Source organism: Theobroma umbraticum, unplaced genomic scaffold (genome assembly GCF_002168275.2).
Source record: "Theobroma umbraticum cultivar Fairchild unplaced genomic scaffold, ASM216827v3 scaffold_147.0, whole genome shotgun sequence".
Taxonomy (NCBI): Eukaryota; Viridiplantae; Streptophyta; class Magnoliopsida; order Malvales; family Malvaceae; genus Theobroma; species Theobroma umbraticum.
The window spans coordinates 2,806,745-2,834,330 of record NW_018397259.1 but is presented as its reverse complement, the minus strand read 5'-3'; the positions used below and the strand labels follow the sequence as shown (position 1 = coordinate 2,834,330).

At 35.4% G+C, this 27,586-nt stretch overlaps 6 protein-coding genes and 1 pseudogene across 6 annotated transcripts; 5 read left to right on the top strand and 2 right to left on the bottom strand.

The window, feature by feature from the left end:
* The first annotated feature begins 826 nt into the window (after positions 1-826).
* On the top strand, positions 827-1,769 carry LOC110414798 (uncharacterized). The gene is made up of 2 exons (XM_021426206.1): positions 827-913; positions 1,314-1,769. The coding sequence occupies exons 1-2, from the start codon at positions 827-829 to the stop codon at positions 1,767-1,769; spliced, it is 543 nt and encodes a 180-aa protein (XP_021281881.1).
* A 1,642-nt stretch (positions 1,770-3,411) lies between these two features.
* On the top strand, positions 3,412-4,557 carry LOC110415557 (18 kDa seed maturation protein). Its single transcript, XM_021427241.1, has 2 exons — positions 3,412-3,543; positions 3,974-4,557. Exons 1-2 carry the CDS (start codon positions 3,457-3,459, stop codon positions 4,403-4,405), a joined length of 519 nt encoding a protein of 172 aa, XP_021282916.1. The 5' UTR covers positions 3,412-3,456; the 3' UTR covers positions 4,406-4,557.
* Positions 4,558-4,809: 252 nt separating this feature from the next.
* Positions 4,810-8,889, top strand: LOC149527246 (uncharacterized; annotated as a pseudogene).
* A 1,078-nt stretch (positions 8,890-9,967) lies between these two features.
* LOC110415897 (zinc finger CCCH domain-containing protein 52-like) lies at positions 9,968-12,665 on the bottom strand. The gene is made up of 3 exons (XM_021427661.2): positions 12,315-12,665; positions 12,019-12,073; positions 9,968-11,015 (listed from the first exon to the last, which is right to left on the bottom strand). The coding sequence occupies exons 1-3, from the start codon at positions 12,385-12,387 to the stop codon at positions 10,265-10,267; spliced, it is 879 nt and encodes a 292-aa protein (XP_021283336.1). The 5' UTR covers positions 12,388-12,665; the 3' UTR covers positions 9,968-10,264.
* Positions 12,666-13,978: 1,313 nt separating this feature from the next.
* LOC110415015 (enoyl-[acyl-carrier-protein] reductase [NADH], chloroplastic-like) lies at positions 13,979-19,367 on the top strand. The gene is made up of 13 exons (XM_021426478.1): positions 13,979-14,205; positions 14,861-15,167; positions 15,597-15,706; positions 15,805-15,860; positions 15,972-16,056; positions 16,134-16,181; positions 16,822-16,896; positions 16,981-17,092; positions 17,196-17,247; positions 17,332-17,383; positions 17,538-17,595; positions 18,605-18,703; positions 18,941-19,367. The coding sequence occupies exons 2-13, from the start codon at positions 14,891-14,893 to the stop codon at positions 19,090-19,092; spliced, it is 1,176 nt and encodes a 391-aa protein (XP_021282153.1). The 5' UTR covers positions 13,979-14,205; positions 14,861-14,890; the 3' UTR covers positions 19,093-19,367.
* A 236-nt stretch (positions 19,368-19,603) lies between these two features.
* Positions 19,604-22,440, bottom strand: LOC110415398 (non-structural maintenance of chromosomes element 4 homolog A-like). Its single transcript, XM_021427042.2, has 7 exons — positions 22,136-22,440; positions 21,717-21,797; positions 21,330-21,591; positions 21,168-21,258; positions 20,691-20,907; positions 20,496-20,587; positions 19,604-20,122 (listed from the first exon to the last, which is right to left on the bottom strand). The coding sequence occupies exons 1-7, from the start codon at positions 22,257-22,259 to the stop codon at positions 19,949-19,951; spliced, it is 1,041 nt and encodes a 346-aa protein (XP_021282717.1). The 5' UTR covers positions 22,260-22,440; the 3' UTR covers positions 19,604-19,948.
* Positions 22,441-25,439: 2,999 nt separating this feature from the next.
* LOC110414734 (uncharacterized) lies at positions 25,440-27,060 on the top strand. Its single transcript, XM_021426119.2, has one exon. The coding sequence runs from the start codon at positions 25,814-25,816 to the stop codon at positions 26,861-26,863; it is 1,050 nt and encodes a 349-aa protein (XP_021281794.1). The 5' UTR covers positions 25,440-25,813; the 3' UTR covers positions 26,864-27,060.
* The last annotated feature ends 526 nt before the right edge of the window (positions 27,061-27,586 follow it).

Sequence of the window (27,586 nt, the reverse complement as noted above, 5' to 3'; positions counted from 1 at the left end):
GTAACACTTTGTAACTCTGTCTTTTGCTCTAGGTGGAGCTAAAGTGCGGGTGAGTGTTTTTAGAAGGTTATTGAGAAAGAGTGTGCAAGGGATCTTGGGTTGGTTTGAGGAGCCATAGAGGTCAATTTATTTTACTTTAATTTCTCAATAATATAAAAATAGTTTCACTCCGTGGACGTAGGCAAGAGGCCGAACCACGTAAATTCTTGTGTTTTTCTGTTTGCTTGATTTCTCTGGGTTTTATCTTTGTTGTTTCTTGAGCAATTTTCACAACACACATCCCCAAGCAGAGATATCTGAAGAATTGGCAACAGGTTTCTCAAGAGAGTCATCAACAAAACCATATTTGTTTTTGGCTTAAAGAGCATTGGTAATATTTTAGAAACATATAAATTATTCAAATAAAAAAATTTTGCCTCGCGGCAAGGCGCGGACAAAATTCTAGCCTTTTATATGTGAAATTAGTAACTACTTTATACAAATGGATGACGAAGTAACTCACAATCTCCAATTCTGCGTCGTTAAGATGAGCCGGCTACACGCGGCCACAGCAGCTACCGGCTTCGTGTCGCCACCTTGTCTTGGCTTGATGAAACTTTCTAAAACTGCCAAAGCCTTATACGTTTGCCACATTGTTGAAAAGTGTCAGAAGTTGAACGACCAAGAGGACGCAGGTGTCACAATTTCAACACGTAGCAACTTCGAACCTAGCATATGGGTCCTATATAAGGAGATAATGAAATAGCTTTACTGATCAGTGAGCACTGTTTTTAGACTTAAACCCTAATCCCCTTTAGCTTTGGAGAGAAGAAATAATAGTGGAAAGATGCAGTCAATGCAGGAAACAGCTGCCAATGCAGGGGCCTCCGCTAAGGCTGTCTTGGAGAAGGCCAAGGCCTCCGTGCAGGAAAAGGTTTATAATCACTTTATTTTTTCTTTTTTCCCCTTCAAAGGGTTTGCTATTTAGTGCTTATAAAGGCATTTCTTATTTTATTTTGCAAAGATCAAAGATCATTACCACATTGTCAATTGAAGACTTTATCAGTTTAATTACTGAGTGTCTTAAAAACATTCATAGTGTTGACAAATGTAAAGTGAAAATATATATATATTTTATTTGATGGACTACTATCACTACATTTGCCTTTACTTTAGATAGAACTTAACATCATAATCGTCGTCAATATTAATTTGTGCATAGATCGTTGGCGTTTGCATTGATGTCTTTATCCAATTAAGAATTTCAATGCAAGAATATTAATTTGCGTTCACCCGAGTGCTTATTGAAATCTAATCTAAATGTGCAATTATAGGTGGACAAAATGAAGACCAGAAACCCTAATGAGAAAGAGATGGCGAGAGAGAGGAAGGAAGAGAGAAAAGAACTAGCAGAGCAGATGAAACAAGAGGCCCGGGATCAAACCGCAACAGCTAGGCAAGCTGGTGGTGGCTACACCACGGGTGGCGGGTACAATAGAGGCGACGCTCGTGGCTACGGCGACGTCAACCTTGGCTACACTACCACGGGTGCTGGCTATGACGAGGGCAGGAACGTTGGCTACGGTGGCAACGTCGGCTATGATGGCAATGTTGGCTATGCTGGAGACACAACAGGTGGTTACACTTATTCGACAACTGGGAGCCAAGATTACCGAAGTGGGGAATACGAGGGTAGGAACTGGGAGGAGCGGGAGCCTAACAATGCTGCAGGGACGACTAGAAGGAACACCCGCTTGGCTGGGGATGATCCATATGGACCATATCATTGAACAATGGGCGAGTTTTTGTGCTCTGAATGAAGACTTAGAAAGTCAGTTTGTGCTTTGTCGTATGGGAGTTGGAAGTTGTTCGGTTTTCCCTGTTTTTCTTTTCTTGGTAAGTAGAGAGTCAAGAGTCAAGGATGTGTTTTCAGCTTGGCTTTCCTTTTGTTCTCATTTTGGCTTCCTCCTTTTGTTGAGGTTGAATGTAATGTCTTCTTTCAGAGCAGTTATATATATATATATATATAGAAATCAATAAAGTTGGGAATAATTAGACAGAAAAACACGTCTCCGTCAATAAATGTTTTCTTTTTCTTTTTCCCTTTGAATGATTTTTATAGAAGAAAAGGCTCATAAGGAGCTGTCGATCTTTGAATTTGTTGAACGTTGAAAGATTACTTAGGACAGGGAGCTTCTTTATTTTGGAGTTGGATTGACCAATTTTTATAGTGATATATTTGCATGCATTCCACACGTTTAATTAAGACAGAGGCAAACCAATTCAATTCAATACTAGTAGTATTTGACTGTAATACAAGACGTAGGTACGAAGTGGCTGATCAGAGCCAGAGCCCCACTTAGAGAAATGCATAAATTAGTATAGAAATAATTAACAACTATTGTACATTTTCATGTTTTTCCCTCTCAAATTTTGTGATTGCAGAGAAACTTTTACTTCAAATAATAATATGATACGATTTATCATGCAAATGTTCAGTCACCGTACGTAAAAGTGTTTAGTTCAATTAAGGTTTGAGTCGCGTTATAAACATTGGGCGTAAAACCTACTTAGTTCAATGGCATTAATTAAGCACTCGTATCTTTATTTATTAGATTTGAGGTAGTTGCATTATAAATGCTTTGTGAGGTTTCAGGTTTAATTAAGTCCAGTTATAAATACTGATATGAAAGAAAAATTTTGTGTTTTAAATTTCATATTTATAAGGAAACTAATGAAAACTAATGATATTATAAATATATATGTCTGATTAAACCAACACATAGGTAATAAAAGTAAAATTAATAATTAAGAAGAGTACCTAACAAGGGAGTGAAGATATTTTTATTATAGGTCGAAAAAGTAAGTCAGATGATACTTGACTTAAAAAAAGATGGTAACAATTAAAATTGGAGGGGACTTCAACCTTCAAAGAATACAAATACAAAAAAAGAGGTGAAAAACTTTGATTCTGGACTCGTCCTTTCACATATATATATATATATATATTTGTCGATATAAAATGTTACAAGTATTTAAAGCTTTTGGCAAAACTGTAACTATATATCAACATTCGGTTTGCTTGGATCCTAGACAAAGCGAATCCATCAACTTGCCCTTGAAGAAACGGAAAACCAAAAGCAGTGCGGTAACCAATACAAGCATTGACACGGGCGCAGTGGCAGAACAACTGTTGGCCTGGTGTCGCCACACATGCTCAACTTGCCGGGTTTGGAGAAAAATAAAACTTCCATTAACGACCAAAACTTCCTCGCTGTCTCAACAGTTCGACAAGTGGCAATTACGTGTCAGCAAATAACAAAAGCCCTGTCCCGAAATGCCACGAATGTTTCTTAGGTACACGTGGCAGAAACTCAGATGGCCCTCTCATCTATTTAATCGAAAACGATTAAGTTGTTGGAACAAGCGAGAGGTTTTGATAGAGTGAAGGCGAAAAGACGGTAGAAAAACAGAAAAATGCAGTCCCTAAAGGAAACAGCAGCCAACATAGCGGCCTCTGCCAAAGCTGGCTTGGAAAAGACCAAGGCAACAGTGGAGGAGAAGGTTCATTTCTTTTCCCATCCTTTTAACCTCAAATTTTAGGGTACAATATTAGATAAGACTTTATTAGTATCATAATTATTATAAGGCGAAGCTTATTCCGCTGAACACGGTCATACAAAAGAAAGCAAATAATTCTTTTGAAGTCCTATTTATTTTTCTCATTTCGTAATTTTTTTTGTGTCCAACTTTTCACTTTAAACGTTGGGTAATGCCTACTTGCACTTGGCGGATCACTTGACCTGTTCCTTACAACAAGTTGGACGACCTTACTTTTTGTAGTAAAAGAACTCAACTTGTCTTATCATGGTGGCCAGTGGCCACTAGTGCACTAGGCAATTTCCTGGAAGGAACCAAAATTTTATGCCTTGAATCTTAATGATCACCAATCATCGCTTGGTTTAATTTGGAGATGGAAAAAGCGGTGATGCAGGTGGAGAAATTGACTGCCCATGACCCAGTGCAAAAAGAAATGGCGACTCAAAAGAAAGAGGAGAGGATCCACCAGGCAGAACTTGACAAACAAGAGGCGCGTATGCACAATGCGGCGGCGAAGCAAGCCGGCAGAGACGACGGCTATACGGCAACAGGCACACATGCCTACACGGCAACTGGCACACATGCCTACACGGCAACTGGCACTCACACGCATTCGACGACTGGGGATCGTGGACAGCCCACTGGGGACAGACAGATGTCAGCTTTGCCTGGACACCGCACTGGGCAGCCCACTCTGCAGGTGGATGCCGGTAGGGCAGAGGCCCATCCTATTGGGATCAATACTGGTGGGGGTGGGTCCAAGACCCATAATACGCGAGTGGAGGGGATTCCCCACGGGTACGGGACTGGGGGGACTTGCAGTTGAGATGGCTTTTCTGGTTTCCTTTGAATAAATAAAGTAATAGGTTTTGTTTGCCATTCAGTTCTAGGGCCCTTTGTGTGGGTGGGTATGTTTGGAACTTGCTCTTTGTAGGAATGAAATGATTTGCCTTTTAGTTGTTCCAAATAAAAATAAGATTGATTTATGTGCTTTTTCTCTTTATTATAATGATCAATCATGTGAAAAACAAATGGCCAGGTACCAATGTCACGCTAGAAAGAAGTAATTAAAATGTATCTAAAAATTATATATCGAACAAGTAGAAAAATTTTAAAAAATTTATAAATGATGATGTTGTACAATTTCTCAAATTAATTTTTGAAAAAAAAAAGTAATGATTCTACGATAAATAATATCAAGCACTTTTGGAGAAGATAGCAGGGTGGTCCATGTCAAGCACCTTCAAAGGAGGAAGGCAAGGGGTCCATGGCGACAAGTCGTCGTTGAATTGGTTGGGTGAAGATGTCAGTAAGGTGGTTCATGCCAAGCACCTTCGGAGAAGGGAAGCAAGGTGGTCCATGGCGAAAGGGTCGTTGGATTAGCGTTTTAGGGAGAGTGCAAGTAAGAAAATAAAATGTATTAAAAATCTGTTATCGAACAAGTAGAGAAATCTTATAAATTTATAAATCATGACGTACAATTTTCAAATTAGTTTTTGAGAAAGAAAGTAATGGTTCTGTGACAAGTAATATCAAGCACTTTTGGAGAAGACAGCAGCGTGGTCCATGTCAAGCACCTTCGGAGGAGAAGGCAGGGTGGTCCATGGCGACAAGGTCGTCATCGAATTGGTTGGGTGAAGATGTCATAGGGTGGTTTGCAAGCACCATCGGAGAAGGGAAGCAAGGGTCCTGGCGACAAGGCGTCGTTGGATTAGCGTTTAAGGAGAGTGCAAGTAGAGAATTTAAAATGTATCTAAAAATCTTTGATCGAACAAGTAGAGAAATCTTAATAAATTTATAAATGATGACATACAATTTTCCAAATTAGTTTTTGAGAAAGAAAGTAATGGTTCTGTGACAAGTATATCAAGCACTTTTGGAGAAGACAGCAGCGTGGTCCATGTCAAAGCACCTTCGGAGGAAGGCAGGGTGGCTCATGGCGACAAGGTCGTCATCGAATTGGTTGGGTGAAGATGTCAGGTAGGTGTTTATGCCAAGCACCTTCGAGAAGAGAAGCAAGGTGGTCCATGGCGACAAGGGCGTGTTGATTAGCATTTTAGGGACAGTGCAAGGGATATATAGATATAAGTCCCAAATTGGAAGGAATGAGGAAGAGCCCGATGGTGGCCCCTGAAGTGAGAATGAATATAAGCTAGAACTAGAAACTTCACCACAATACATAAAAAACTATGGGTGAACCTGGAAACTGGTAACCTTAATCTTTCCTTGCAAAAAACTCGAGATAATAGATGGTCAGAATGTAAATGGCAGCCAATCCTATTAAAAGAAAGAAACACAGAATACAAACACCAGTCCAAGCACAAAATGATGCTTACCATCTCAGGAAGAAAAGCCGACAACCACTCTGAAAAATTGTATCTTGAAACTAGTTCATTAATAAAGTTTAACCATAGTTAAAATTCTCATATATTTTAGGCACGTTCCTTAAATAGCCTTTCACTTGATGTTTGTTGGATAGAATTGCTCTTTGCTTCGTGGTACGTTACATCCAATTGATCTTCTCTATTCTGGAAACTCCACTCCGGCAGAGAACCAAACAATCACCAAGTTCAGAGCATAATCCCAGCTTGAATCCAAAACAATGCTATGCTAGGGGCAAAACAATCAGAATTTGATTACAAATTTTTACATCTTATTAGCATTAAGTGATCCAAAATCAACTAATATGAACTACCAAACAACTGAGATTTGTGTTTAATGAAATCGATAGGCCCACTCACTCCTGCAGATCTACCTAATCAGTTAAACTTTGTATATTAGCTACAAGTAACAAACCCAAGCCCAATATCCCAACAATTAAAAGAACGATTATTTACCTGCATAGGTAGATTGCTCAGACGAAGATGAGATACAAACAAGGTTTAGACACTTTATTCTGCGTTTTTTATTTTTTCTCACTGCCAGCTCTGCATTTACCCATAAACAACATTGCACTATGCTTTATACTTTCTAAATGAAATATTTATATTTCATTATTCCTAAATTGAGATTTCAACTGTCATTGCAATTGCTGGTGCTGTTGGAGTATCTACTTTCGAAATTCAATAAAAATGAGAAAAATGATGAATATTTAGAATCATGTTTTAGCATGTATTTTAGTCATTATACTGTAAGAATTATCGTATAGCATATTAAATTAAATGCTACACATGTATTGATAAATATTTATACTGTCAAAAATATATCAGTTTAATAATAATTCTAAATTTATAAAATATTGAATTTCAATAACACAAAAAATACTGTTATCACATTTATTGATTATCAGGTTAAATGCCTCACTTCATGATGACATTTTGGTTATTTACACAATTTAAGACCATGCCATGACATTTTAATACCAATTAGATAATTTTGCACATTACTAATATTCCTCTGGCAATTTGTATCAGATTCACAATTGATGAGATGAATTAAACATTTGTGCATATGATTTTCATAGTCATCCTTTTCATAAAAACCATCGTACCAGCTATTATTTAGCAAAATTCATGACTTTTATAACAATATTCAAATATTTATATCCATAAATACATGTATATCCGAAATATCTACAAAAATTCAGGAATATACAAACATATCCATAAATTTTTTATTTGAAAATAAATTAAACATTTATGTTGAGCTTAATTACGTAGGATGGCAATTGCCAAAGAGATAAGTACTTAATTTGTTAATTGTGTGGCTAGAATTCTTCGAAAATGTCTAAATTAGGACAGGAATCGAAGCTCCAGCCAATGGAAAGTGAAACCAAGCTTTCTATAAGGGAAAAAATGTTTATGACTAATCAAAAAGGCTTGAGAAACTAATTTCATCTGTAGTGAATCCAACCAACGATCATGGAAGGAATGTCTCTTCGCGTAATGTCAAAATAAAATGGAAGGGCTTTGTTTACTACTGCTCTGATTGCAAGTTTGGACTTACTCTTGACGATGTTTCGGCACGGCCCATCATCGCAGCAGCGAGCCATCATGAACACCCATGGAGTCTTCTATCAAGAGAAATGTCATTCATCTGTGATTTTTGTGGCACCCATGGATATCGAACTCCCTATCTCTGCATCCCATGTAAGCTTCTTGTTCATAAGAATTGCGCTTCAATGCCAGGCACCATTAGGATAATGTGGCATCCTCACCCAATTTCTCCCACCTATTCTGTCCAGCTATTCAGTTTGAAATGTGGGAGTGTAGAATTTGTTACCAACGAGTGAATTCACTGTATGGGTGTTACTATTGTTCTGCTTCTTGTTGCAGTTATATTGTTCATCTGAATTGTGCAACGGATAAAAAGATTTGGGCTGGAACAGCTTCCCTTGAAGACAATCATGGAGATGAATCGGAAAATTTGATCGACCATGTTATTAAAGAAATGAGCATGGGAGATGATGTAATAGAAACAGAGATCAGACATGCTTACCATAATCATAACTCACTTGGAGTGGTGAGGTTAAAGATTGTAACAATTGCGATGGGTGCATGAGATCCATCTCAACTCCTTTCTATAGTTGTCGCCCAAGTGGGTTTTTTCTCCATAAAACTTGTGCTGAATTGCCTAGAGAAAAGCGATACTTCAATCACAAGCACCCACTTACCCTCACGAAGAATGATAATGCATTTCGCAATGTGATTCAGGATGTCTTTTGTGGAGCTTGCGATCGTTATCACCATGGATTTAACTACAACTGAGACAAAAAGGGCTGTTATAACTTCAAAATTGACATTCAATGCAGTTTACTACCGGACGACTTAGAGCATCCAAGTCATAAGCACCGACTCTTGCTCGACCACAACTATGAAGGCAAATCCAGTTCTTGTCCTACATACATTGTGCGATCGCCTAAACATCCTACATTTGCATATAGAAGTACGAAGCAATGTAACTTCGCCTTGGTTTAAATGTATCAGTCTACCACTAACGGTTTGGTACAAGTATGACAAGCATCCTCTCATCCAAAATTATGAAGATCCCTCAAATTCTAGTCAACTTCATTACGACATTTGTGAGGAAAGAAGAAAACCAAATAAAGTATTCTACTGTTGTCAAGTTTGTGATAACTCTATTCATCTAGAATGTATTCTCTGATACATCCCATCTATCAAGCTTGGAAGCACATACAAAGTCGATTATCACCCACACCCTTTCACTTTTGTTCAGAAAATTTGGAACTGCCCTCGATGTAATGTATGCAATAAGCTTTGCAAAGGAGAGGCGCTTGAATGTAGAGTATCTCAATGCAACATTATCATCCTCTGGGATTGTCGTTTGTACTTAAGAAAACATAAGAAATGACACTAAGCTCTACGGTGATTGTACAAAGAAGTGACAACCTCACCGTCATAGGTCAGCTTATCTGCGAGTACCAAATTTGTTTACTATAGCTCTTTGTTTTTCTTTATATACTTGCTTTTGGGTCTGGCTCTTATTGGTTGAGCTCTTTAGATTTTTTTTTTTTTGGTAAATCAATGACTTGAAACCTTGATTAGGAGTCCTTAATTGGTGTATGTTCTCTTCTTCTTCTTGTTTTTCTAGATTGGTAATAATTATTGTTGAATGGTATGTGTTTTGAGCCGTTAACAAGAAAGCTCTGGGCTTATTTGAAATATTATCATTACAGAGAGTTGTCATGTCTCACTAGTATACAAGCCATAGTTTTTCTTGTAATGTCGCACCGGATGTAGAATATTTCTAGTGGCAAAGTGAACGGCAAGAGGACAATGATGGAGACGTCCGATCGTACTGATGGTTTTCTTCCAGGTTTCAGCTGATTTTTGCACCTCATTCTCAACTATCAACGAGAAGTTCAAAAAAAAAAAAAGAAAAGACAACAAAATTAGCACTTTTAGACAATAGATGGCAGTGATATTTACTTGAAATTGTTTAAGATGATATAATGCAGAAGAAAATCAGAGTTACGGGAAGTTTTTGAGAACTCCTAAAGTGTTTTTGTAGTACCAAGGAACAAATTTGATGACCTTAAAATATTGAAACCTTGATGACGAACTAAATGTCAAGAGCCTACTCATCAAAAAGAATAATAGTTATTATAATAATGTAAAAAGCCTAATTAGAAATGGATGTTGAGCGCTTTAATTTATTATGATACCAAGACCAAGTTTTGTCAAACTTTCAATTGAGGTGGTCTCATCCTCTGTTTCCGTCGTTTAACAAGGAATTGCCCGTATCGCCTTGCAGGCTGTTAACATCAGTTGTGAGGACAATTGGACTCAATTAGAGGATTTTGGCTTCAATCTGAAGTGAGACTCTCCCTTTAAACATGAAGACTGCCTAGTGAGCTTCAATACTTTTCCCTAATCTTAGGTCCAAGGATCACAATCCCATGGCCAATTCACCTCCAAGCATGTGATACTTAAAGAAATGACATTAAAATCACATTAAACCCCTAAAAAGGAAGATCATCATCTGCTGCTCTAAGCTTATAAAACCACATTAGAAGATTGAGGGGAACTCAGAGAAGGAGGAAACTGCGGATACTGAATTTGACAGTTACAAATAAAAAATAGAGACTACGAAAGCCCAAAAAACCCTCACCCAAATCACTTCCACTAGATAGTATTGCACAGCTACCATGTTAAACAAGGCTCTCACGGATACAAGACTACAAAATATCTCAGGCTATCAAATACTAGGAAAGAACTAGTAGCCCTCACACTGCTGACTTTCGCAATTCAGCAATACCATGTGCAAAGTGACATCTTTCCCCAAAAGTGCAACTTCCCTTTGCAAAATTGTCACATAACTTTGTCTTGTAGTTGCTTCCCGGATGCCCTGGACCACCAGGCACACCATGCGTTTTGGCAGGACCTGGGACTGGACCAAGGCTACTAATTAGCTCTCTAACCATTGCACTGGCTTGTTTAATTTGCTCAAATGATCCTTCAAGCTCAATGTTCCTAAGGGTGGGATCTGACTCATGCTCCCGAATAGAAAGTTTTGCTCCTGTTCGACGACAAATCTGCTTGGAGTGCACACCACCCTTCCCAATTATGGCTCCTGCAAGGGAGGCATCCACACTAATTTTTGCAGTGGCTGAGGCACCAAAGCTAGCGGCAGGACCCGATGGGGGTGGAGGCTCCATCCGGCTGCCCATACGACCAGCAATAGTTGCCATGCCACGAGGATCATCATGAGAAGGAGCAATAGGCTTGCCAAGTTCCCAGTCACCATGTGCAAAATGGCATTTGTCACCAAACTTGCAACCTTCAGCACTACTAAATTTGTTACACAATCGAGTTTTAACAGCAGAGGATCCATTTGGGATGGGTGGTGGTGCTGCCATGTTTCTAGAAGCTGGTGGAACAGCTGGTGCAAGGTTCATTATCTGGGCCACAGCATTGTAACCACCAGGAACATAGTGCAGGAAGTGGCAGCTCTCACCAAATGGGCAACCAGCAGTGCTGCAATTAAACACATGAGATATGATCAGATAAAGCTAACACGAATCCATGAGTTCATCTGCATATAAAATCTATCAGATGTACATGAAATATATGCTTCACTGGCATCAGATGTTGTATAGCTGAAAGCAAGCCATTAGAAAAATCCAGATTTTTCAATAAACCAGAAACCTAGCTAAAGTGAGCACAGAGCACATATCTCAACTTAAAAGCGTAGGATGCAGAGAACATGAGAAGAGTAGTTACTTGTCATTTTAACTTTGAGTTTAGTGCCAGTACACCACAAACAATAGAAAGTTGATATTAATGGTTAAGTGTATGACTAAAGCTTCTTTCTAGATGGGCTTCCGGCGCTATTATATATTTATGTGCATAAGCAAAATATCTTTATCCAAAACAGAAAATATAAATATAAATATATATATCAACGTTGCAAAGTTATTGATACTGATATCAATATCACTTATTGAGAAAAATACCCTCTGCCCCTTGCTATGCTGCATTTCAGTACTGGGAAGTATAGAACTTATAAAAAGTTGAGTTCCAATCACAAAATTTTAACATGAACACATCATACCTGAACTGCATCATACTTTAATCATTTCAATTATAACACGAGTAACTTACCAATGGATTCAACAACCGTACCAATTCCGAAAAATTTACCATTAGTTCTACCTTAGGTACTCTAAGTTATAAAAATGATAGATCTTGATATAATTTGCCTCTTTATCACCAACTAACTCCAGCAAAATTGTTATAAATGAAGCCAATATCTGTTATTCTTTAACTTGATCATGATCAAACAAGAGTAATGTACCTGTAAATAATAACTCAATACCCAATTTCATTAGCACAATGGCGCATTTTTAACTATTAACAAATTGTAAATTTAAAATTTTTACAATATAAGCATTAGAGTAAAAAGATAAAAGCAAAATTAAGTATAACTTAAATTGGAAATACTACTAATATTTGTTTAGGTGGGTAAAAGAATTTTAACCTGAAAAACTTGGTGCATGGCTTCGATTTGCTTCCTACACCAGTTGATTCCATTTCTGTTGCAAAACATTAATTAATTACTTATTTTTCTCAGTTACAAATTCTTTCTATATTGTTTAACCAAATTACCCCCCATAAATTCCCCGTAATTAAATTCTTCATATGGCCGCAAATCTCATTACTAATAATTAAATAAATAATCATTTACTAATTTTTCGCATTTATCCAAGCTCGTAAATATTAACAAGAACAAAAAGAAAACTCTTTTACAAAGAAAAAAGAAAAAGGGCAGCAAACCTGGCTTAGTTTTCTTGAAGCCACCGTTACCGTTGAAGCCAGCTTCAGACCTTCCTCTTTTACGAGTATCCATCGATTTACTTTCTACGCAACTTACAGATCCAGATCCAAGAAAACAAAAAACAAAGGAACGACTACAATAAATTTCAAATTATCTGGATAATAAACGAATATTAAGAATTACAGGTGTCCTAAAAACCATAGCAAGAGAAAGACAAAAATCCTAGAGAGAGAAAAACCCTAACCCTAGCCTTGGAGGGGTTTTGGGGAGGATGAGGAAGAGCGAGCTAAAAGCGAGAGCCGAAGAGAGTGGTAAAAGGTTGAATGAAGGGGATATAGATTTATTTTATCGAAATAAGTATATATATATATATATATTAATAATTGGGGGGATTTTAGAATTAGGGTTTAAATGCAGTTAATTGTTACGGCTGGATTCCGCGAGTTGGCCGTCCTTTTAACTGAAAAATGGCGTCCGTGTTGTCACGCTGCTGTCACGTGCGCTTTCATTATAGGGCTTGATTTTGTTTAGACGTCACAGAGAATTTTGCAATTTTTGGTTCTTTTGGGCTTTAATTAGAAGCCCAATTTTCTTGGGTCTAAATGAGGCCCACTGTTTGTCCAATCCCCGCCCATTGTTTGGACAAATAATTGCAAATAAAAAATAAAAAGTAAATTTCATTCCACCTTTTACATTTGGATAATTCATAAAATTAGAAAATAAACGAAATCATACAAATAATTTGAGGTTTATGACTGTAATACAAATAAATTGTAACATAGAAGAGGTGTCAGTGGTGTTTTTATTATTAAATTATCGCACGAGATAATTAAAAAAATTGATAATTTACGTAAATTTCATTGGTTTGTATTATTCAGCCCAACAATAAAAAGTTTACATCCATTATTAAACCATTTTTTCATGGCATCAAGTAAAAGAAAAAGCATTTTAAAAACAAGGTTGCACGTTAACTTCAAGTCAGTCTAATTATATGATGAAAATGCTGCTAAGATAAATTTCTCTCACCACTTGAACATATATAAATGAAGTATGTTGCATGATCTAGTGTGAGTTCTTGAAATTCTTGCCTTACTCTTTTCTTAACCCTATATAATTTTGTTTTTGAATTAATTGTCAAATTATAGTTCTCATTCAATTAGCATCGAATTCAATTATACAACATATTTGGTTTAACATACAACTTAGAATCAAGCTTTTTAACTATTCAAGCACTTAATACTACTATATGATTATTGCTGACTCTTGTACAAGTGTATTCATCCTCACATATCTTAATCTTAATTTTTTTTTAATTAGTTCTATTAGCTTGTAGCCAATTTAATCGAGGGATGGAAAAAAAACTCTATTAAGTGTTTTTGTGTTGAAATGGAAAGTCCTATTGTGACAATTTGAGATTTAAGAATGAAGAAGACTCTTCATAAAATAGATTAGAGACAGTAGCTATAAGCTGCTCCTATTTATAATGTTGTATGCGATATTAATTGGTTTTGATATTGATTTTCTAGGGTGCCAAACAAATTCCAAAGAATTTCTAAACCTAAGAGGACTCACGCATGGGGAAGTGACAACGTGAGTACCATGAGCCAGCTAACGCCACCCAGGGTCAACTGTGCAAAGGGGCAAATCAGTCATTCCGTACGGCGCCAAAGGGGGCAGCACGCTCAAAGCTCTCCTCGACATTTCCAAAGCTCCCCTCCCAACTGTTCGAAACCAAAACTTCATCAAACCACTTCGATTTCATCGAAACCCCAGACAACAGACACAAACCACATTTATATACACAACTACTTCTTACATTCTCAGACCCAAAACTTCTCTCCATCCTAGCCACCCTCCTTTCTTTCTAACTGCGTTCTCTGTATCACTTTGGTGAGTTTTCGGATCTTTCAATGTTATACTCATCTTCTGTTTTCTTGGGTCTCATTATTTCGTATTTCGTAATCACCTTCAAATGTAGTTTAATATTGAAACTTTAATAATGGGTTCATTCCATGTTTTGTATATTTCAATTCTTTTCCATGTGTGTGTGTTTTGGAAGTTTTGAACTTGATTCTGTTTTATTTACATGTTATTTTGCCATTCAGAGACACTAATATGAGGAATCTTCTGTTTCTTATTTGATTGATGAGAAATCTGAAGAAAATAAGTAATGATGTGTTACATACATGTCAGACCATTGCAGCTTACAATGGACAAAACTGTTTCTAGAAGTAGAAACCATAATATGGGAAACCAAACCGAGCTACTATAGAATTTACATTTTAAAGAGACTATACTTGTGATTTATCCATTGCAAGCTAATAAGGATTGGGTGTTTGAGACACCACTATAGATTTTTGAGAGGAGATTTTGACTCAACTTGGTGATCTGTTTACTTCCAAATGTTTGAAGAGGGGATGCAGGCGTTTTTTATTCTATTAAGTTAACATCCTTGCTGATGATGCCACTTGAAAGTTTTGTCTTTCTATGAAAAATATTGTTTGCGTTTCTGTTGACTATTTAAATGTCCCTCTCCATCATGCAGAGTTGTGTTAAAAAAAGAAAAAGTAAAAAGATGGGAACGGCTGCAGCTCCTGGCACATACATTGCAACTATTAAGCCTTGTATTTCTTCTTCTCATAAAATGCATGTCTCAAGCACGGTGAACATCAGTACTGAGCATAAAGAGGCATTTTGGAGAAGGCTTGCAAGCTCCTCTCACATCTCATTAAGGCAGCCATTCCTCCGGAGGATCACTCCAGGACCTTTGAAATTTGAAAAGTTTGTTACAAGAGCAATTTCTGAGACAAATGACAACAAGCCTTTGCCAGGACTGCCTATTGATTTGAGAGGTCATCCATCCCTTAGCCAGCCCCCCCTCCCCCTTTTCCAAAGCCTAATTTTAATGTGTTTCATCTTCTTAATAGATTTTATCTGTCCCATCAATGATAGTTTATCTTCACTCCCTTCACTGTTTATGTGCCTTTTATGCTTGGAAAAATAGGACAATTCTAAGTATTAATTCAAGGGCTATATGTATGGTTTTTTGGTACAAAAAAGCCTACTTTTGTTGATCCTGGATTCAATCATGAAACAACATTGAACACAGATAGATTTCATGATCAATTGTATCTTCAACATGTGCTCATGTTTGTTATTCCTGAAAAAGATTTTTGCCTCAATATGTCATGTCCTGACTCAAAAGCACGTAAGGCATGAAACTCATCTCTGAGGTATGAACATAACCCCTTGAACATCTAACACGAGTCATCTGTTAACAGGTAAAAGGGCATTTATAGCTGGTGTGGCTGATGACAATGGATATGGTTGGGCAATAGCAAAATCTCTTGCTGCTGCTGGAGCTGAAATTATTGTTGGAACATGGGTACCTGTATGTATCTTGATCTAACTTATTTGTCATTTAGAAACAGAGATTCTCATCTAATGTCAAAGTTGTATTGTTTCTTACAATTGCTTATTTTTGTACAGGCACTCAACATATTTGAGAGCAGTCTAAGACGTGGGAAATTTGATGAATCACGCGTGTATGAAAAAATATGGCCTTTCCTGATTTTTTTTTTCCTGATTGATTGCATAGATTTGATATTTGCTGAACTCTCCCTTACCCTATGCTAATTGGAATTTATTTTTTCCAGATTGCCAGATGGTTCATTAATGGAGATCACAAAAGTTTATCCCATGGATGCTGTTTTTGACTGTCCTGAGGATGTTCCTGAAGATGTAAGCTTTTTCTCCATGTAGTTTCTAGAACAAGGCAAATATCAATTTGTGAAATGCTAATTTTTGGTTACATGCAGGTAAAAACTAATAAACGCTATGCTGGGTCTTCAAATTGGACGGTTCAGGTAAAACAGTGTTCAGTCAAAATCAACCTCATAATATGTAACTTCGAAGTTGCCTTTGCATCTCATAAGACAGATAAATTATTTTCTTGATTAAATTTAGGTACATATTGTCAGTGTTTCAGTGCCAATGAGTTGTTGCAAAATCCATTTCAGCTGCATGGATACTTAACTTTTAATAATCAACCAAGCAGCAAAAATACCTTTTGCATGGTTTAATGAACTGCATTGTTCTTTCCTATAGAATTAGAGCCATCAATGGTTAGATTTATGCTGCTTTTCGTTTTCCTCATGTAATGCTATATTTGCCAGAAAAAAGTTGAAATTTTGTGTTCATTTACTTAAATTAAATATGTGGATCATTCATGTATTACTTTAACTAATTAGGTGTCAAAATCATTTGGTTTTCACAAAACAGTATCCTTCTTGGCCATGATCATACCCAATCTGAATTTTTTCTATTTGGTTGGTTTCTCAAGCTGCAAATTTGTAATTCCAGATACTATTCCAGATACTGTAATCTTTGAAATGTATCAAGTTTATGATGGTTCTCCAGTTCAGTGATTAAGATGCCTTTTTCTTTGAAGTTCATATGGTTAAGGAATGGTACCACAGCTTACAACATTGTGTTAATGTCTCACAGGAGGTTGTTGAATGTGTGAAAAAGGATTTTGGCAGTATTGACATCCTTGTTCACTCACTTGCAAATGGACCAGAGGTATGGTGTTTATTACTTTAATACTTCAGAGCTGTTTTTCAAATATCTTCATGGTGGTTATCTATTTTTAACATACATCTGCAGGTAAGCAAACCACTTTTAGAGACCTCAAGAAATGGATATCTTGCTGCCCTCTCTGCATCAAGTTACTCCTTTGTTTCTCTACTCAAAAACTTTCTTCCAATAATGAATCCAGGCATATTTCTCATCCAATCTCACGCTATTTTTCTCCCTTAACAATCCATGGAAGTGAAGATCCAATTGTTGCTTGAATTTATGCTTGTCTATTGGTGCTGCAGGAGGTGCTTCAATTTCTCTAACATACATTGCTTCTGAAAGAATAATCCCTGGGTACATTGCCATTTACGTTTTTCCTATTTAAGTTTTCTCTCTTAGATATTTTGTTTACATCTTTTCATGTCATTCTATGGGCAGATACGGTGGAGGCATGAGTTCAGCAAAAGCTGCTTTGGAGAGTGATACACGTGTGAGTTTTTCTTTCTTTCTTCTTTTTGTATATTCTCTGGGGCTTGCTTTCGGTTTCTATCTCTCTTGCTTACCCTATTCTAGCTCTCTTTCTGTTCTGTCCTATATTTATCATGATTCTATACTATTGATAACTTAATGTTTGCTTGATGCAGGTGCTGGCTTTTGAAGCTGGAAGAAAACACAAAGTCAGAGTCAACACAATATCTGCAGGTCTAACAGTAACTTGTTAATAAGAATAATATCCCTGCACCCACCCACCCACCCACCCACCCATATGCACATGCGCATGCACACACGCGTGCCCACACACACACACAAAAAACGATAAATTTTGTCTTAGTAAAAGACCTTTGAGCTTATGCCAGAGATATTTATTTCCCATTATTTCCCCTGCCGTGTAAGAGCACACGCATGGGAGGAACTATGAAAAGAACCATGGAGGGACTAAGTTATAAAAAAAATTCAAATTTTAGCAAAATAAGGAGGAAATGTATATATTTTCAAATTTGGAGGATAAAAGTGCAGTTTTAGGTAAATCGATGGTCAAATTTACCCATCAAGATGACAATTTTACAGCATCATGTCCTGTTGTGCCCTATGGCTTGAATGTGCTTTGTCCATGCTAAGGGCTATGTCCTATTCATCTGAAAAGTCTAATCACTGGGATGAGGCGTAGGGCTATCGCTTTAAGCCTGTAACTACCACCAAAATTACCCATGAAGATGATGGTCTTATACCTTCATTGACTACTAGTGTCCTAGTGCTGGAATGTGCTCAGTCATGCTCATGCTCTGAACAGTTCTATTTGTTTGAAAAGTCTATTGCTGGCATGGGGCTTTCTTGAAAATCTTGTGCCTTTGGATTGCACAATTAAGAATAGTCCCATTCTTTTCATACAGGTAATACTTGATTGAGCCTCCCATTGTCTTGTTAGAATTTTTTTTTGCTTTTGCGCCTCTAATTCCTAGTAATAATTCTAGGAAAGCATGCATATGTTCTATAGAACCGCATTAATCTGAAACTACAGAAAATGCATTCCTTATGAAAGTTTGAAGTTACTTTTAGAATGTGCATTAAAGTATATGCAATTTCAATTATGTGCTATCATTCCTTGTGATTTGCTCTGTGTAGAGGAACACTGAGCTGCATCTTAGTTAAGAATCTTAATGCTGTATCTATCAATTTCCTCACATTGTTGTGCTATTTGAGAATATCTCAGGCCCTTTGAGGAGTCGAGCTGCTAAAGCAATTGGATTTATTGATATGATGATTGATTACTCGCTGGCTAATGCACCCCTACAGAAAGAACTATCAGCAGGTGCGTCACAAACTATAACTTATTCTGCATTTTGTGGCAGTAAAACGGAATAATTGCCATTCAACTTACTCTCAGACAAGAAATTGCCATTAATTATAAGTGGAGTTTAAAACACACATTTTATATAGATCAAGATTAGAAAGTGTAATAATTAAAGCACAACCACAAGCTTAAATGTTATGCCTTGCTGTCTATATATCTTTGTATATTTATTAAGTCTGAATTATAACTGGACAGAGGAGGTGGGAAATGCTGCCGCCTTCCTTGCATCCCCGATGTCTTCAGCCATCACTGGAGCTGTTGTGTATGTTGACAATGGTCTAAATGCAATGGCAGTTGGAGTTGACAGTCCGGTATTCGCGGACCTTGACATTCCAAAAGATAACTGAAGTAGAGATTTAAGATGAGGAAATGTTCCGCGGATGGTCGGGAGATTTTTCGTTCAGCAGAAATAAATGTTCCTTGTGCCTAATCAATATACTGATATCACATTGTGGATGAGAAAGAAAGCATGTTTGGCGTCTCCCCTTTCAGTGATAGGGTAGTTACATCTTTAGTTCAATTTCAGTTTTCTTTTCAACATCATATGCAACGGGTTGAACTCTTCTCTCTAGTTTTTTCTTAAAGACAAGTGCTGAAATTCCATACCGCATTGGATTCTTAACGTCTCTAATTTTATACGCCCTACAATCCCTAGCGTTTCTTTGTATCATGAATTTCAATCAATCAAAATAAACAATATTTAACAAATTAATATAAAAAATATAAGTATATCAAAATTATCAACATCGATGATGAACGACAGAAACAGATTCATAAAACCTTCCTTACTATTCCTCTTCAAAAGATCAAGGTTATTAATGTCACCAACATCGATGATGAATGACAATAACAAGTTCAATAGAAAGTTCTTTATTATTCATCTTCAAAGGGCCAAGGTTATTAATGTTACGCAATTTGAGATCGCCACAACTTACTAAACCAACCATGCCTCCTATACTACCAAAGAGATGACAAGAAAAAGACCACGAAAAATTATGGAATGCCTAACCACTTATAAACGATCAACCAATGAAACAAAGGCTATGCTGTACGTTACTAAACAGTTATAATTTATGTACAAAACACCCCAAAAAAATTTCCCTGACAAAATGCTGTACAAGTCTCTGCATTCACCTTGAAAATTCAGCTAATGGCAACACGTCTTTGTTCTGTGTCAATACTCTCAGGTGAATCTTCCACCATTTACTGTTCCTGTAAAACCAAGCCACGGTTTCCGGACAGCTTTCTAATTGGTGTTGTAGGTTCTGTTGCTTCAAATTGTCCATTGTATGTATCTGAGTGAAATTTGCTTGATACATCAACTTGATCCCTATTGGGCATCAGCTCCTGCCCATCCTCAACATAATTTGTCATCAGCTGTGAAATGCAAAAATAAACACATTCAGGCAAATGGAAGAATAAGATTTTGTAGAGCACAATTTAAGCAATCAAGTTAGAAAAAAGAAGAGAAAATGGTATCTTGTCTATGTCAAACTACAAATTCTACAAATACAAACAATTCTCTCAAGTTTGAAACAGTGAAGACTGAAGACAAAAGGTAAAGACCCAAACCAGCGGCCCTATGATAGACAGCAGACCACTCTTCTGCATAAAGACGATAGTTGTATGAAACCATTTTAATGATGAAACTATTTAATTGTAAATCTCAAAAAAGAATTTCCAAAATTGAAGATATAGAAATGAAAACTCATATATCACATTTAAGTTAATAATTTTTTTTCCCAAGTACCTTCCAATCATTAAAGTCAAATCTGAAGACAAAGTGGCTGTAAACAACCTCTCTTGACGCAACTGCCCTAGCAGCAGGAGCATTCCTTGGTGCTGAAAAAGAAAATACAAGAAAAAACAGAACGTTAGATTTAAAAATGAAAATGGACACAAGCTTGGAAAGGGGACATAAGCATGACATTCAGAAGTATCTTACAGACTAGATGAAAGCCCTTCTCATCCACTTTTATCTCAGCACGCCCATCTTTAACCAGAAATGAGAGGGTAAATAGATTTTCCACTGTTTGTGCAAAAGAACTCCTATTCAATACCAAATGTTCAAGCCTCACTCTTCTATGCTTCCGCAGAATGTCAAACATGGTTGACATATTACTATCGGTATCTGTCCTCTTCTGCGTACCAATATCATCAACCTGCACAAATTTGACAAAGACAGACCCAGATGAGGTAGGTGCAAAATGTTGAATCAGTATATATTACACGAGATACCAAATTCCGCCAATATTCAATATAATTTCTATTCCCTAATGTGAATGGACAACAATGTGAAGATAATTTCATTAAAACGTAAATTTAATCGCACCAATCATCCACATTCTAACAGGACAAATCATCTCCAGATAACACAACTTCTACAGTGATTCTCGTTATAAACAATGATTGCAGCTCTTACCTCTGCAGGATGCACATTTTCTGTAGGTCTCACCCGTTTTCTGCAAACACTGGCTCTCCGTTGCTTTAGTTGTGTATTCATAGGCCCAATCCTGAAGGCGTAAAAAAATAAATACAAAACTATGTAAAATATAAGTATAGAATTAGAATCAAGCGCTATTACATGGTACGACATCCAGGACTGCTCCTAAAAACATGTGAGACTTCAATCCCGATCTTCTTGTAATCTATTAAGGTTCTGCCACCCTGTCTACTGCTACCACTACTACCTTGTCCGCTTTGTTTCGCAAAGTCTCTAAGAAGACTGTTAACAAAATCGACAACAGTAATCCCGTTACCATTTGTTGCTTTCACAGAGGTAACCAAGCTGTTGGTAATGTCCAAAAGTGCCTCGGCGTCAGCAATCTGTTCTCTTGGTTTCTGCACTGAAATTCACAGGACGGACCCCAAAAGAAAAAAATAAAAAGTCCAGTAACTCCAAGTGGATGAATTAAAAAAAAAAACTGAAAACATTTGACATAGAGGAGAAAATATTATTCACACACAATACCATGTAGATGTAAGCTCTCTACTTCATTAAAAATTGAGTTGAATTTGACAGAGTCAGCCCTACACATATCATCCCTTTCGTCTGCAAAAAGAGTTTACAGAAAATCGTCCACCGATATTATAGAACAGAATTTTATATCATAATATATATATATAATGTAAGTTCTTTTATATAAATAATTGTATTCTGATAAGTTTTTTTTAATATATATAATTATTAGTTTCAGAATTTATATTACAAGTTCATAACGTATTCTCTGTCATTTACTTATAAGGCCCAAAAAGAAAGCAGCAAAAAATACAGCCAAATGAAGCCTAATAGAAGAACTTCATTGATCTCCCACTCATTTTCTCCCGAACCAAACAGAAAATAAAACTATAAAAGAGACAAAAAAAATGAAAAGAAATAAGCGAAATTACCGAAAATAAGATTCTTAACAGCGAGATAACGAGAGCGAAGAGTTCTGCGATTACTAACATGCTGATGATCGAAATCGTTAGCGTCAGTTTCTCTACTATTGCTACGTTTTATGATTCGAGTCATGGCTTTTTCACTTTTTCAATGATTTTCTCGAGAAAACAAAAAGGACATGAAAACGAAATCAAGGGGGAGCTTTAATAAAAGGACACAAAAAACCCTAGAATTATAAAAGGGTAGACAGGCTTTGATTGCGTGCGTGAGAAGCTAAAGGAAACACCGCGAGAACGAGAAGCTAGAAATTGGAAGAGTCGTTTTCCCTTTTTACCCCCACTCTCTCTCTCCCGCTCTTTAATGATGAGTTGCGTGGTTGATGAATTACTTTGCATGGGCGATTAGGATTTTCACGCAGTTTCCTGTGGAAAATAAATTGCAAGTGATTGGAATTTTTTTTTTTTTACGAAAATTTGAATTTTAAATTAATGTCAAATGTTGTTTACACTAATAATTTGGAAGGAATAATAATTTTTAAAATGATCATTCATGGAGAGGAGGGAATAGTCAATATTAAGAATTTCTTGATATTGCTTATTCCAAGAGATAAAGAATAAAGTAAAAAAATTAATGAATAAAAAGATTTTTCATTAATTTTAAGAATTGTTATATTATATAAAAAACAATTTATTTAATTTTCAAAAATTTCTTTCTCTATACCCAATTGCTTTCCTCTTACTAAAATAAAATGAATTTAAAATTAAAATAAATTTAAAATAAAAAAGTTTAAGCTTTAATTATAAATTATAAAAATGTAATATTTTAAACTTAAAAATTAAATTAAAATTTTAAACTATAAATTTTTATATTTTAATATTTTAAAAATAAATAATAAAATAAATAATTTAATTATAAAGTATTAATATTTTGAATGAGATATAAATTATTAATATTTTATAAATTAAAATAAATAATCATATTAACATTTAAATAATAATTAATTAATATTTATAATTAATTATTAAACTAATAAATATTTTGATTTTAAAATTAACTATTGTAATAAATAGTACTTTTAAAGGGAAAAAATAGTACTTTTGTCATTTATCATTTATTTTTTAATTATTTTTAAAATTATTCTGAGCAATCAAATATTAGAATAATTTATAATAACAATTCTGGTTCGATTTTATTTTTATGATATAATAGTTATTTATCTCTTATTCTATTCATACGGAGTGGTTAATCTATTCTCACTTTACTTTTTCTTACAAATCAAATACACTGTAAGTAGGTTCAAGTAAAATCTAGTTAATGGCACGTTTGGTATACAGAATGAAATAAAATAATTATTTTGTGAAAATAATATAAAAATAAATAAAATAAAAAAATTAATATGTAGTTTTATTCATGAAATGGAATAAGGTTGGAATTACTATTATGATTTATTCTAATATTTAATTAGTGAAAATAACTTTAGAATAATTAAAGAATAAATGATAAAATTATAAAACTAAACCTTATTATAATAAAATTATTTTCATCAAAAACACAAATAAATTCTATTTTCATTAAACATCGATAATTTATTATTAAATTATTAATATAAATTATTAATATTTTTAAGTTATTATTAAATTATTGAATAATTTATTATTAAATTAGTTATATATATTTAATTTTAATTATTTGGATTATTTTTCTCTATTTGTATTTTTCATTTCTTAATCTTTTAATTTATATTTTCATTAAACATCAATAATTTATTATTAAATTATTAAGTAAGTTATATTAAATTAGTTATATAATTTTTTATTCTAATATTTGAATAATTTTTCTCCATTTGTATTTTTTATTTTTAATATTTAATTTTTATTTTTATTAAACATCAATAATTTATTAATCAATATAATTTATTTTTATTTTTTTTTATTTTTTCTTTATTGTTTTTTCTTTTTCCTCCTTTTCTTCTTTTCTTTCCTTTTCTCGTTTGTCATCATCGATTGCTTTAATGGCTGGTTGAAAAATGTAGTTATTATATATCATGTTAAAAATTTAGTTATTATATGTCACATTGAAAAATGTAATTATTATACGTTGTTACATGTCATGTTGAATATTTAATTGTTTACATATTATGTTAAAACATGTAATTATTATACGTCATGTTGAAGATTTAGTTGTTATACGTTATATTAAAAAATTTAGTTTTTACACGTCATAATGAAAAAATTATTACACAACACGTTATAATTTGAACTGTTTTAATTTGACAAAAAAGATTTTTTGACAAAACTATCATTTTGTATCTTAGCTTTCTAAGTATGCGTCCATGTCGTGTATGTATCTAACAAATGTCAAATACCTCTCACCTTAACTTTTAATTATAAGAAACCGAAAATGTTTAAAATTTAAATTTTACAATTGAAACATTTGATACTAAATTGATAAAAACTTAAAAATTTTGATCTCAAATTGAGCATTTAGTCGTTAAGAAAGCCATATCATTTAAAATGGGTGGCAAAAGATGCCAATTGATTATGAGTGAACAATTGTTAAAGTCATGTGTGCCACATGATATTTTTTCGGACAATGTAAAAGTTTATATAGGTAAAACTCATAGAATATGGACTTATCTCTTATGTGTATAATAAAAAAAATGTGCTAATATGAGATAGCTTAGGAACTTATTTAATACTTTAGCTTATGTTAACTATAAGTAATATAAGTCATTTATCACAAAAATAATAAAAAACTAAAATTTAATATTAAAAATCATTATTTATAATCCAATAACAAGTACCCAAACACCACTACTCAAACTTTACTTGAAGATGAGTTATACTTTTAATATTTAAACTCAAATCAAATTCAATTATAAAATACCTTAATTCTATTTAATCAAGTAGGATAGTACACGAAACCATCTCTATAATATACTTGTAAATTCTTTTAAAAAAATATAAAAGGTGTGTGTAAATATAGCCATTTTTATCACAAAGATGGCATTGGCATCGCCTTTTGGGTTTCTTTTAACAATTATCTTCCTATTTATGAATGCATTTGAAAAATTGGCAAAGTGAGAGCTATCACCAGAAAGCCCAGCAATGTTCACAGACAATCCGCTGCAAAATTATGGGTGGATTAACTTTATACAAATTTAAATACTGATTTTATAAACGACAGATGAAAATAATTGCCATTTGAAAACGATTTTTAATTTTTTGAAATTTGAAATTCAAAAATACCCACACTTCTAAACAAAGTTTGCGACAATACTCCAAGGCCTGGCGCCTTTGCCTTGTTTATTCATCGTTTCATCTATCATTGTGTTTGGATGGTAGCCGTAGATCCACATTCACCATTGCTCCCACTAATTCCCCTTTCTATTCCCCATAATTACGCCCCCAACCTTAATTCCCTATTCGTTACTCTTTTCGTTATTTTCTTAAAACGTAATGGCAAAATTGACGAACCCTCCTACGTTTTAACCCCACCATAGCCGAACACTCTGAAACCCCTCCCGATCCAGCCACTATTTGGCAGAATTTCCGCTAAATAAAAATTTCCAAAAGCCAAATAAGAAATTCCTGTAAATTCAAAAAGCTCTACACTCTGATCTTCAGTGCCCGAAAAGATTTTCTGTTTTTATTTTTAATTTCAAATTAGGGTTTGAGGTAAAAAAAATGAAAGCGTCATTGAAATTTCGTGAAGAGAAAAGGCCAGTGGTGAGAGCGAAAGTACCTCTAAGTATTTTGGGATTGCCGTTTCAATCGGGAATCGTCGCCGGCGAATCGAAGGAGCTCACTTTAAATCTTTCTACGTTCTTCGAATCTGGACCGTCTATCAAAATCGCCTATCGTCCTAATGACACGTGGAACCCTTTCTCTCTCATCGTTAAAACTGGAACCGGACCGTTCGGCTCTCCGATTTCCAGCTCTATGCTTATGAGTGCTGAGTTTAATCTCCTTGGCCGTGGAAACCCTAGCTTTATGCTTCACTTCAAGCCTCAGTTTGGGGATTTCTCAATCAAGAAGTCGCAGTCTTCAGTTTTTGATAGAGCCGTGAAGCCAAGGAGTGGCACCGTTTTGGAGGACGATTCGTCGACTGAGGTTGTGGATACGCCGGCTGTTAACGGCGGGGCCGGCGGGTTCTTTGCGGAGAAGAGGAAATTGGAGGCTCCGAATTGGGGACATATCGCCGGGATTCTGTCTGGAATGGAGGTGGCGGCGAAGACGGCGGTGCCAGTTAAGGGAAAGGCGCTGGTGAAATTCCGGTGGGGAATGAGGATTCCGTCAGAGATGAAGAGTGGCGTTGGCCGATTCGGTGATCCAACGGCTGGGATTTCGTTTGGCAAGATTCCGTTTTTGGTGATGGATAAGATCGGAATCGAACACGTGGACAGTGTTGAGTCGAAGCAGGCTATATCGACTGACAGCAAGGCCGGTTCAGAGCCGGGCTCCAATGCTGACCTGGCGACAGCATGTTATACGGTTAAGCGACAGTTGGAAGCTTTGCAAGCTGAGAATGGGTTACTGAAGAGAGCCGTGGAGGATCTCAGGAGAGAAATCTCCGGCGGGAAATTCGGGGATTTGAATTCTGGGAAATATCCCGTAATGGAAAGAAATGGGGTTAGTAGATCGAAAATGGAGAGTAGAAACAACGAGAAGAAATTGACGGAAGGGGATGTAAATGAGGAGTTGAAGAAGGCATTGAAGGGAGCTACAGGTGCTTGAAGTTGTCGAAATATAATGTAAGCTTTGGTTAGTGTTTTTATTAAGTGTTTATGCTTGGTTTAGTAATTACACTACAATCAATTTTGTGAGTTTTTGTTTAGCATATCTGGAATTTGTTAGTACTGTTTAAATTAGTGGGTTTGGTTAGTGAATATTTCATTTGTAAATTTCTTAATCGATAAGTTTATTTGGCTCCAGCCTCTTTGCCAAAGAGTGGAAGTAAGACTATCCTAGTGAATCTGCTTGCTGCCTTTTTTCTGAGTAGAACATGAAAACAGTCTTAAGCTATGTTGTCACATCTTTTCAAAGTAGCCTAGGAAAGATGGTATTCCTTTTCGTTTTAATTTTAGTTTCCATAAAGCAGTGCTAAAATAATACTAATAAGAATGGAGTAGGTTGAGGTTTTAATAGTAAATTTAAATGCTGATAATCATAATGCTATTTCTTGTTTCTTGTACTAGAAACACACACAGGCACATCTCGTTGAGGGGAAGAGTTATAATTGTTCTATAACCTTTAATCAGTAGAAGACATGGGAAACAAGCAAGGATAGACAAACAAGGATGGGTAGACACAGAACATATCAGATTACGGCATACATTACAAGGCAATGATCAACATAACACATAACATAGGAAAGCAGTTGGTCCAAGCACCTGTAGAACTCCAGAAATCCATGAACTTGAGCTGCCACTTCATAGATAGCATAATTTAGAACAGAAA

Excerpts from the sequence above, each read along its gene's own strand:
- LOC110415557 (XM_021427241.1), top strand. The coding sequence starts at position 3,457 with ATGCAGTCCCTAAAGGAAACAGCAGCCAACATAGCGGCCTCTGCCAAA. Across the intron at positions 3,544-3,973 it reads AGGCAACAGTGGAGGAGAAG|GTGGAGAAATTGACTGCCCA; the intron begins GTTCATTTCTTT and ends GCGGTGATGCAG.
- LOC110414734 (XM_021426119.2), top strand. The coding sequence starts at position 25,814 with ATGAAAGCGTCATTGAAATTTCGTGAAGAGAAAAGGCCAGTGGTGAGA.
- LOC110415015 (XM_021426478.1), top strand. The coding sequence starts at position 14,891 with ATGGGAACGGCTGCAGCTCCTGGCACATACATTGCAACTATTAAGCCT. Across the intron at positions 15,168-15,596 it reads ACTGCCTATTGATTTGAGAG|GTAAAAGGGCATTTATAGCT; the intron begins GTCATCCATCCC and ends ATCTGTTAACAG. Across the intron at positions 17,384-17,537 it reads CTTTGGAGAGTGATACACGT|GTGCTGGCTTTTGAAGCTGG; the intron begins GTGAGTTTTTCT and ends TGCTTGATGCAG.
- LOC110415398 (XM_021427042.2), bottom strand. The coding sequence starts at position 22,259 with ATGACTCGAATCATAAAACGTAGCAATAGTAGAGAAACTGACGCTAAC. Across the intron at positions 21,592-21,716 it reads AGAGAGCTTACATCTACATG|TGCAGAAACCAAGAGAACAG; the intron begins GTATTGTGTGTG and ends TGTGAATTTCAG. Across the intron at positions 21,259-21,329 it reads AGTCCTGGATGTCGTACCAT|GATTGGGCCTATGAATACAC; the intron begins GTAATAGCGCTT and ends TTACGCCTTCAG.
- LOC110415897 (XM_021427661.2), bottom strand. The coding sequence starts at position 12,387 with ATGGATACTCGTAAAAGAGGAAGGTCTGAAGCTGGCTTCAACGGTAAC. Across the intron at positions 12,074-12,314 it reads CTTCAAGAAAACTAAGCCAG|AAATGGAATCAACTGGTGTA; the intron begins GTTTGCTGCCCT and ends GTTTTGCAACAG. Across the intron at positions 11,016-12,018 it reads CCATGCACCAAGTTTTTCAG|CACTGCTGGTTGCCCATTTG; the intron begins GTTAAAATTCTT and ends GTTTAATTGCAG.
- LOC110414798 (XM_021426206.1), top strand. The coding sequence starts at position 827 with ATGCAGTCAATGCAGGAAACAGCTGCCAATGCAGGGGCCTCCGCTAAG. Across the intron at positions 914-1,313 it reads AGGCCTCCGTGCAGGAAAAG|GTGGACAAAATGAAGACCAG; the intron begins GTTTATAATCAC and ends GTGCAATTATAG.